The sequence below is a fragment of the Orycteropus afer genome, unplaced genomic scaffold (genome assembly GCF_000298275.1).
Source record: "Orycteropus afer afer isolate SDZICR_OR568_19922 unplaced genomic scaffold, OryAfe1.0 scaffold00150, whole genome shotgun sequence".
NCBI classification, from domain to species: Eukaryota; Metazoa; Chordata; class Mammalia; order Tubulidentata; family Orycteropodidae; genus Orycteropus; species Orycteropus afer.
Window position 1 is genome coordinate 5,478,324 of NW_006921737.1, and position 10,555 is coordinate 5,488,878.

The 10,555-nt window shown below is 38.9% G+C and overlaps 1 protein-coding gene across 1 annotated transcript in view; it reads right to left on the minus strand.

Moving 5' to 3' along the window:
- The window catches only part of AGBL1 (AGBL carboxypeptidase 1), a 1,441,949-nt gene that overhangs the window by 751,046 nt on the left and 680,348 nt on the right, over positions 1-10,555 (minus strand). The window contains exon 19 of the mRNA XM_007946116.2: positions 5,314-5,443. Within this exon, the coding sequence (XP_007944307.2) occupies positions 5,314-5,443 (130 nt within the window). The remainder of the gene's footprint in view (positions 1-5,313; positions 5,444-10,555) is intronic.

Here is a 10,555-nt window from a genome sequence, read left to right on the forward strand (position 1 = left end):
AGGGACAGTATAAGATCAGCAAAATCATTTCAGTAGCTAAAAATGTTGTTCCATTGGGACCCAGAGAAAGAAAAAAACAAAATACTTCAGCCCTGTCCCCTGGCAAAAGCAGCCCAGCTTGTGTGAGTTGTAAATGGAAATCAATAAGCTGTTCAAAGAACACTGAAATTCCTTTACCGACATGCACTCACACAATGAGAGCAAAGAGGACAGTAATCAATACCTCCCCTAATTCTGAAACCCTCATTGTTAGCAGAGGCACAAGGGCCAGGCCAGCTGCAACTTGACAGCTCCAAAAAAGCTGTTGGCCCCTAATTTCTGGGAGGTTGCTGGAGCCTGGAATCTTTCCTTCACTTTTCAAACTCTGCTTGGACTGCCCCTCAGCCTTGTGTCTCCTGCCCCTGCTGGGGCTCCACAAAGAGGAACCAATGCAACGCCTCTTGTTAGCTGATTGCAGAGCTTGTCTAAATCTTTGTACTTCTCTGTTTGGGTGCCTTCTTTCTGATCAAATCTTTATAACTTCCAAAGAGTTCTACGTCTGTTGCCTTTCTACTCTATTCAGGCAAAGATGATTTCCTTGGCTTGATTTGCATGCCTCTAGCTCTGGTAGCTTAGTGCCTAAAGCACTTGACTGCTAATCAGGAGGCTGGCGGTTCACACCCATCAGCCACTCCTCAGAAGGAAGATGGGGCAATCTACTTCCGTAGTGATACTGCCTAGGAAACCCAAGGAGGGGTTGCTATGAGTTGGGTCCTACTTGATGGCACCTAACAACAACAACAACAACAACAGTTCTGATGGAGGAGCTCTGATGGTTTAGTGCCTAAGGGATTTGACTACTAACCAGAAGGCTAGTGGTTCAAACCCACCAACCACTCCTTTGAAGGATGACTGGGCATTCTACTTCTGTAGAGATAACACCTTGGAAACCCCAGGAGGGGTGGCTATGAGTCAGAACTGACATGACAACAGTGAGTTTGGTTTGCTTACACTGATCAAACAAAAACCTCATTCTCAGGAAAAAAAAATAAAAAACTACCAGAATATTTCTAGAAGCAAGGATAAGGATACTTTGACTCTCTTACTTTGGACACATCATCAGAAAAGACCAATCATGAGAAAAGGACACTCAGTTCGGTAAAGCAGAGGGCCAGTGAAGACCAGGGGAAAACTTCCATAAGATGCATTAACACAATAGCTGCAACAATGGTCCCAAACTTACCAGTGATGATGGTGATGGTACAGGACACGGCAAGGTCTTGTTCTTTTACACATAAGGTCACCATATGTCAGCACCAACTTGACCATAACAACACTGGTCAATGTTATTTCAGGAAACTCCCTTTGACTCTTAGTTGTATTTCAAAGCCCAAACTGATCTTTGATTTATTTTTACTTTCTGTATTTACATAAATGTGTACCAACAGTGAACTACACATATCTTGAGTGTGCAGTTCAATGAGTTTTGCTAACAAGCCTTTCAACCAAGATTTAGAACATTCCCACGCCCCTACAAATTTCCTTCCTGACTCATTCCAATCATTTCCTTCTAAAGAGACAATCACTGATCTGATTTCTATCACCATAGATTAGTTTTATCTGATCTTGAACTTCATATAAACAGAAGCATAGAGTATGTATTCTTCATAGTCTCGTTTATTTCTCTCAATAAAATGTTTTGGAGATTCAACCATCTTATTGAGTGTATCAGTATTTCACTGTTTAATTTTTTTTTTTTTAATTTTTGAATAATATTCCAATGTATGAACAGACCAAATAATTTTTTTTTTTTTTTTGTATCTGGGCTCTTGGATCCAAAATCTGGAACATATTTTCTAACCCTCTAACAAACAGAATAGAGAGAATTAGGGTTTGAGAAATGGGAAAGTGGCCAAAAATGGATAGTGTGATATCTGATTAATTTTTTTCCACCATTGTAATGAGAAACTTCCTTTCCTTTCCCCTGGCAATGACTCCAAGCATAGAGATGCAAGGCTTAAAAGATCACAGTCAGACCTGTTAGATATTCTGAAGAAATGATATTTCTCAACCTTAGTGAATAAAAACTAAGAGAAACTCTTATTGACCCTTCAAAGTCCAGTTCATACGGAACCTCCAGTTTCTAGCTTTCTATTACCCTGAGGGAAATGCCTCAGGTCTTCATTTGTCTTCAGCAAACACCTCACATGAACCCTTTTTTTCTTAATAGTAGTTACCACTTTGTAGTACACTGGATTCTTTGCAGACCTGACTTTATTTTCTACCAAAATAAACAGTGAGCTCCAAGAAAAGTACAATTTATTTTATTATTATTATTTTTTACTTTATATCCCTGACACCTAACACAGTGATTATAAATATATGGTATAATGGATGGAGAAATGGAACACTGCCTAGATAGGTGAATGGATAGATGCATGGATGAAACAATATGTGAATGTTGCCTGTAAAAATGAATGATTTGCCTGATCTTTAGCAGCTCCCAGCAGTATCAGGGTATCACTTTCTCTCACTGCTCCATATTCTCATTGGTACTAGGAGTTCAGATTATTCCACTCATTTGACTACCCCTTAGAGCATGTAGAACCTCCCAGCCACCAGAAAAAGACTCCCCAATACTTCCGAAAACATTTCCACAAGAAACTGAGGCTGGGCAGAGTCACAGTTAATCTCCAATAATGTAACCCAAGAGTCATTCTTGACAAGGTGGAAATCTTCCCAGTATAGGAGAAGCCTGAGTGCTAATTGAGTGGCAGTGCTTCTGCTACCAGTAGGAGGGTGGTTAAATATATCCTTATAGGTAACTAAAAGGTAATGTTGAGCCCATTAGAGAGCTTTGTAACACTGTGAATAGCATTTAGTACTCAGCTGTTTCTCACCCACCTCTCAGATGGTCCCAGCAGGAAGCAAAGTCTGTGGCTGTCATGTTTATAGCTAATTAATGTTTATTTATATTTTTAAACAAGCCTTTCACCTGCCACACTTTAAAATAAATGTTCTTCTCTTCAATTAGAGGTTGTCAGTCCAGAGAGGAATCCTGTTTGTTGTGGGTTGAGTACGTGCATGTGTTTAAATGTGTATCGGGTAAGAAGCTCCTTCCTTGTAAGTTTCTTTCTCCTCCTGGGGGCTAAGGTTTCCCACTAAGAGACATAACGCTTTCTCAGGTCTTTTACATGAGATTGGTGGCCTGTTTTGGAGGCCATGGGCTTGTTTCCAGGCAGTTGGCAGCAGGTATTTCAGTGCCTAGTTGAATATAATAAATTGGCATGAGAATAGTGTATATTTTAAACCTAGCATAGAACTAAGATTCTTAAAAAAAAAAACATGGGTTTTGTTCTATATGCAGTAATACATGGTTGGTTCAGCAGATATGGGATGTTCAAATTCCAAATAGAGATCTAGCTTTGAACGACCCCTGGGAGATAATCTCTAAGCTCTTGGAATGCCCTGACTGAAAAGACCGTCCTATCTTTGTTTATGTCGGCTAACAATGTGAATTATGGTGGGGGTTTTGGCCATTAGGTATCAGTTTGGCCCCAGAAAGGTCTGGAGACTGAATAACTAAATCAGCTATTCAGCATGCTCCATGCCTATGTGATTGACTTCCAACAAAATCCCTTTACATAGAGCCTTGGGTGATCTTTCTGGTTAGCAATACTTTGTATGTGTTATCACTCATTGTTCATACTGTTGCTTGAAGAATTAAGCACTGTCCATATAATTCCACTGTGAGAGGACAACTGGGAGATTGTACCTTGCCTCTCCTGGACTCTGTCTGCATTTTTTTACCTTTGCTAAACTTAATCCACATCTTTGTACTGTGATAAACCATAACCATGGACATAACAGTTTTTCTATGAGTAGTTCTAGTGAGTCATTGAATCTGAGGGTGGTCTTGGATACCCCCAATGCACTCTCTCAGAGAGTAAATGATGAAGGAAAGTAACATGGAAAACATCGTGACTGAATCCTAACTCAGCCATACACTTCTGAGTGACATGATGGAAATTACTTTAACTTTTAATCTTTTTTGAGGTTTAAGTAAGATCCTGTATTGGCATTTGACTGCTAACCCACCAGCCACTCCTCAGAAGGAAGATTGGGCCATCGACTTCCATAATGATACCACTTTGGAAACCCAAGGAGGGGTTGCTATGAGTCAGAACCAATGTGACACCAGTGAGTTTGTTTTGGGTATATTAGATAGTCATCCATTCATTTTTTTTAAATTATTCATTAGATATGTATATGTGCCACCGTTTTGGTCACATAATAGGAGTAGTTAATAGTAGGAGTGATTATTTGAGTTGTCCAATATGTCGGCTTTTCCACTCTATTTTATGTTCCTTAGGTGAGGGAAGAACTCTTAATTAGGACATGTGCCCCTTCACATTTTTCCAAAATAGGTATGTTCACAGTTTGCAATTGATAAATGAGTGCTTTAATGCAGTTACTGGACTACTATATCCTTCTTTCTTATCTTGAGCAAAGGCTTCTTGTTTCAAATAATCTGTTTTTCATACATTGCACAGTTATTATAGGCTTGGAGGAAAAACCTATTGCACAAAAATATCTAAAACAATACCAAGTCATCTTTGAAATTCAATAAATATTAGTTGAACATGAAAACCTAGAGGATTTTTTTCCAAATACTATTTAATAGGCACGTCCATCTTTTTCTTTTTGTATAGTAAATATAAAACCAGAAAAATACAGGCCCAGGAAATAGAGCGAATTGCAATTTCTTGCCCAGCTTTCACTGATGAATGTTAAAACTATGGTTCACCCCCATAGGGTTTTGGTCTATATTTGATTTTCTTGCTTTGACAACCATATTAGTTTCCTAGTGCTGCTGTAAAAACTTAACACAAAGTGGGTGGATTTAGACAACAGCAATTTATTTTCTCCCAGTTCTGACAGTAGAAATCCCAACATAACTCAATTCAACATGTCAGCCAGGCCATGCCCCCTCCAAAGTATCTAGGGAAAGATGCTTTCTTGGCTCTCCCAGATTCTGATAGTCTCAGGTATTCCTTGGCATGTGGATGCATCTTCACATGCCCATCTTCCCTCTATCTATCTCTCTGTGTCTCTTCTCTTTTAAAAGGATGCCACTCTGATGTGGTTAGGACCTCTTCTGATCCAGTATGACCTCATGTTAACTGATAATATCTTTAAAGACCCCATTGCCAACAAGGTCATATTCATAGGTTACACGGGTTAAGATTCCAATATATCTTTTTGGAGACAGAATTCAATACCAAAACTTAAAAGTTTTTTGTCTCCCAGAAGGTGGAAGCAAGAGCAACTCACCATAGGACTTCGGCCAATGCTGCGCAGGTAGTAGAGGAGTCCTTTGGCATGGTAAATTGTAGGCTGGAGATGAGCACTGGGAAACAGCCATTGTCTATTCAAATCCTCCGCTCTCAGTGAGCATCTGTGACTAGAGAAGGAAACATTAAGAAAATAAATATTTATATTTAGAAGAAAGTAACTTGAGAAAATTAAACTCTACAAGAAAAACAATTAAACTAATGAATTCATTTTCTCTCTGACTTCTGTCCAGTTGTCTTCAATTGGAGATGTCTGGAAATCTGCAGATCTGTCTTTAAGCTCCCAAAGTGTCATGATTACTGATGTTGTTGTTGTTGTTATGTGCCGTCGAGTCAAACCCGACTCATAGCGACTCCTCCTTGGGTTTCTGAGGCAGTATCACTACGGAAGTAGGATTGCCCAACCTTCCTTCCGAGGAGTGGCTGGTGGGTTTGAACCACCAGCCTTCTGGTGAGCAGGCAAGTGTCTTAGCCACTATGCTACCACAGCTCCCACGATTACTGATAGTCACCCAAAACACTAGAAACATATTTGACCTGATATTAAGTTATCAGAGTTTTAGGGTAATGTTTGGAAAATGTAGCTCCATGCTATATAGATCTATAGAGAAAAAAAAAAAAAAATAGTGAATTTCTCTAGGCTCTGGTCCCATCAATTCTATGAAAAATTAAGTTCAAGCCAATCTCTGATATTGTATCTTGTATATGATACTGACAGTTATACCAATAAATTGAAAGGTGGATATTATTACATCCTAATAAAGAAGCTGAAACATAGGAATAATTAATCACTGGCATAATTCACAAAACTAAGAAGTAGCCTTTCTACTAGGTCTGTTTGCTTCTGACACAAACACTCTTTCTTTGGTCATGTTCTTTTCTCCCTGTCCATATAAATGACACAAAAACTTGACATTTATTCAGAATAACTTTTTCAAATATACTGTCATATCTCAGAGCTAGAAATGAGCTAAAATCATATATCCCTTCATTTAGAATTAGAAATATTCACATTTTAAAATATTGAGTGATTTTTCCAAGGTGACACAAATGGTTAGTGAAAATTGGTTGGTGACAGCCTTGACTACAATTCAGAGAGAAGAAACTAAGATGATGAACTATCAGGTAAGGACCTCCTAGAAGTCCATCACCACCAAAGATTACCAAGCGCAGCCTATGCTCGGGGTTGGGAGGGAAGGGAGATTTATCAGGTGTCCTGCTAAGATAATACTTATTCAACAGAGTTGTCAAGCAAGGTGTTGCAGGTTGGGGCTGGAGGCAGTACAATATCTGCCAGTCCCCGCAAGTCTTTCTGTACTCCAGCTGGTCAAGTTGCTCACAGACCTCTCTGAGTAATTGTGCCTGTTGCCCCTCTGCTGGTCCACCATCCCCCATTTTTCATCACTTTGGAAGAAAAACTTTCGGGGTATCAGCCCCACAGGGAAATTTTCCTTGATTCATAAAACCCTTAGCTATTATTACCACATGGTCCTTGAGTCAGGAGCTCTGGTGGCATAGTGTCTAAGGCATTTGACTGCTAACCAGAAGCCTGGCAGTTCAAACCCACCAGCCACTCCTTGGAAGGAAGGTTGGGCAACCTACTTCTGTAGTGACACCACCTTGGAAATCCAAGGAGGGTTCACTATGAGTTGGATCTGACTCCACGGCAGTATGTTGTTTGTTGCATTGCCTTTGAGTCAATTCTGAATCATAGCAATCCCATGTGTCACAGATTGGAAATGAATTTCATAAGGACTTCTTGGCTATAAACTTTACAGAAGCAAACTGCTAGGCCTTTGTTATGCAATATTGCTGGGTAGGAATGAACCACCAACTTTTAGTTGCTAGTCAAGAGTAAGCTGTTTACATCATCCAAGGACCTTAAAACCATTACATTCTCCTCCTATTTGTTGCAATCATGTCCTGATGATTGCTTAATCAGAGCTCTTATAAAATGGTTTAATATAGTCTCTTTTCTTGTCTTCTCCACTAGACTATGAGCTTTCTGGGTTAAAGACGTCTTTTACCATCCAACCTCCAATATAGCAACTGTGTCAGAATTGATATTTAGTAAATAGTTTTGACTGAATAAATGCAGCATTTAAATGTAAAATCATATAAGCTTTCTATTGGAAATAACACCACCATTTTCAGTAAATCTTGAAGGTGGAAGAAAAACGTTTCAGCCTCCTCCTTTCACTGCTTTCTCATCTTCACGTTTCTGAAATTATCTTTAAATATTAGCTTCATGCTTCTTGTCAGTCCCCTCTTCCAAGTCACAGAAAACTGAGAATCTTTAGTTTAATCATGTAGTCTGATTTCACCATTAAAATATTTTGACTTCAGAAATGGTAGGTTTTGTGCATCTCCCTCTCTGACTTTTTTGTTCTTTTCTTACTTTTTCCCTTGCTTCCTCTTTTAATAGCAATGGCATCTAGAAATAGAGTTTATCTGTTCTGCCTGGTGACCAGGGATGAAGGAAAAATCTGAAGCAGATCTTTAATGCGGACAGCAATGCAAAGGAGCAGGAGTCCCTGAGCATATTTGCTCCGCTTAAATGAATTTCTTTTCTCCAATCGAGGTGCTTGCAGGCAACATTCCAGGGCCTCAGAATTCTCTTTAACTGTTCTATGATTCTCCTTGCTCTGACATGAATTCTCATGAATACTGGGGATTTTATTTCCTTTGTAACAGTGAAAGTGAAGAAATCAGTTGCTGTCCCTTTAAAAGCATTCCTGTTTGGGTAAATGAAAATGGTTGCATTATTTGTGTCCTGTACCCAGCAATTCTGCACTGATTCTCTACTTCTTCTTTCAATGTGTTCCATAAAGGCCACGTTCAGGGACAATATTTACCTGGAAAAAGTTCACAGGTTACCACACAGCAGAAATATATTCTAGATTTCAACTCTCCAAAACAGAAAGAAAAGTAAATAAATTCTGTGGTGAAAAAAAAAAAAAAACAAGCTCAAGTTTTGGGTAAGAAGACCTAACTCCAATTACTGGCTCTGTCACCAGTTTTGGGATTTGAGGACTCTTTGAAAGTCAGTAAGGAAGGAGCTTTGGTGACATAGTGGTTTAGGCATTTTAGCTGTTAATCAAAAGATGGGTGGTTTGAACCCACCTTCATGGGAGAAAGATGAGGCATCTGCTTTCATAATGATTTGCAGCCTTGGAAACTCTATGGGAAGTTCTACTCTGTTCTGAAGAGTTGCTATGAGTCAGAATCAACTCAATGGCAGTGGGTTTGGGTTTTGAGAGCCAATATTTTCATATACTAACAAGACAAAATACACACATATAAAGGTGTATATGTCTATATCGATATCTGTATCTATATATGGGGCCCTGGTGAAAACCTTATGGGGTCTGTATGAGCTGGAATTGACTTGATGACACCCAACAACAATTATATGTACATACATATATGTGTGTGTGTGTGTGTATACATATACATACATACATATATACACATACATACACACACATATTTACATTTGATTGGAGCTCTGGTGGCACAGTGGGTAAGGCATTTTTTTGGCTACTAACCAGAATGTCATTTGTTCAAACTCACCAGCTTCTCCACAGAAGGAAGATTGGGCAATCTACTTTGGTAAGATTTACAGCACTGGAAACTCTACGGGGGTCTCTATGAGTCAAAATCAACTTGAGGCAGTGAGTAGGTAGATAGATAAATAGATCAAACTCTATAAAAACTCACTGCCATTGAGTCGATTAAACTCATAAGTGATGCCTCCTTGGGTTTCTGAGGTGATATCTTTACGGAAGTAGCTTGCTAAGTCTTCCTTCCGAGGAGTAGCCAGTGGGTTTGAGTCACCAGCCTTCTGATTAGGCATTACGCCACCAGAGGTCCTGATAAATAGAGAGACAGATACAAATACACACAAAAACACACATATACATGTTGTTGTTGTTGACAAGTGTTCTTGAGTCAGCTCTGACTCACAGTAACCCTATGAAGAACAGAAACATTGCCCAATCCCATGTCATCACAATATTGCTATGGTTGAATTAATTGTTGCAGCCACTGTGCCAATCCATCTCATTGAGAGTTTTCATTTTTTTTTCACTGATGCTCTACTTTATGAAACATGATGTCCTTCTCCAGACACTGGTTTCTCCCAATAACATGTCCAAAGTGACAGCATGTTCAAAAATACTTAAGGGAAAGTCTTGCCAACCTCACTTCTAAAGAATATTCTCGTTTTACTTCTTCCAAGACAGATGTGTTTGTTCTTCTGACAGTGTATGATGCATTCAATATTTACCATTCACCATAATTTAAATGCAACAATTCTTCAGTGTTCCTTATTCATTCTCTACCTTTCACATGCATATAAGACTATTGAAAATACCATGGCTTGAGTCAGGCCCTGTGGTCCCCAAAGTGACATTGACATGTCTTGCTTTTTGTTACTTTGAAGAGGTGTGCTGGAACCAGTTTGCCCAATGCAATACATTGTTTGATTTCTTGACTGCTACTTTTGTGGGCATTGATTGTGGATCAAAGTAAAATGAAATCCTTGACAACTTCAATCTTTTCTCTGGTTATCATCAAGTTGTGTATTGGTCCAATTGTGAGGATTTTTGTTTTCTTTATGTTGAAGTGTACTTCATACTGAAGGCTGCATTCTTTGATCCTCATCAGTAAATGCTTCAAGTAATTTTCACTTTCAACAAGCAAGGTGGTGTCATCTGCGTGTCACAGGTAACATGAGTCTTCCTCAAAACTTGATGCTGCATTCTTCTTCATACAGTTCAGCTTCTTGGTTTATTTGCTCAGTATACAGATTGAATAATTATGGAGAAAGGACACAACACGGACGTACACATTTCCTGATTTTAAACCATGCAGTATCCCATTGTTCTTTTGAAGGACTGCTTCTTAGTCTATGTACAGTTCTGCATGAGCACAATTAAGTGTTCTGAATTCTCATTCTTTGCAATGTTATTCATAATTTGTTATGGTCCACACAGTCAAATGCCTTTGCATAGTCAATAAAACACAAGCAAACAAGTTAGGGTACTCTCTGCTTTCAGCCAATATCCATCTCACTTCAACAATGATGTTCCTCGTTCCACATGCTATTTTGAATCTGGCTTGAATTTCTGGCAGTTTCCTATGGATGGACTGCTGCAACTGTTTTTGAATGATCTTCAGCAAAATTTTATTTTATTTTATTTTAATTTTTATTTTATTTT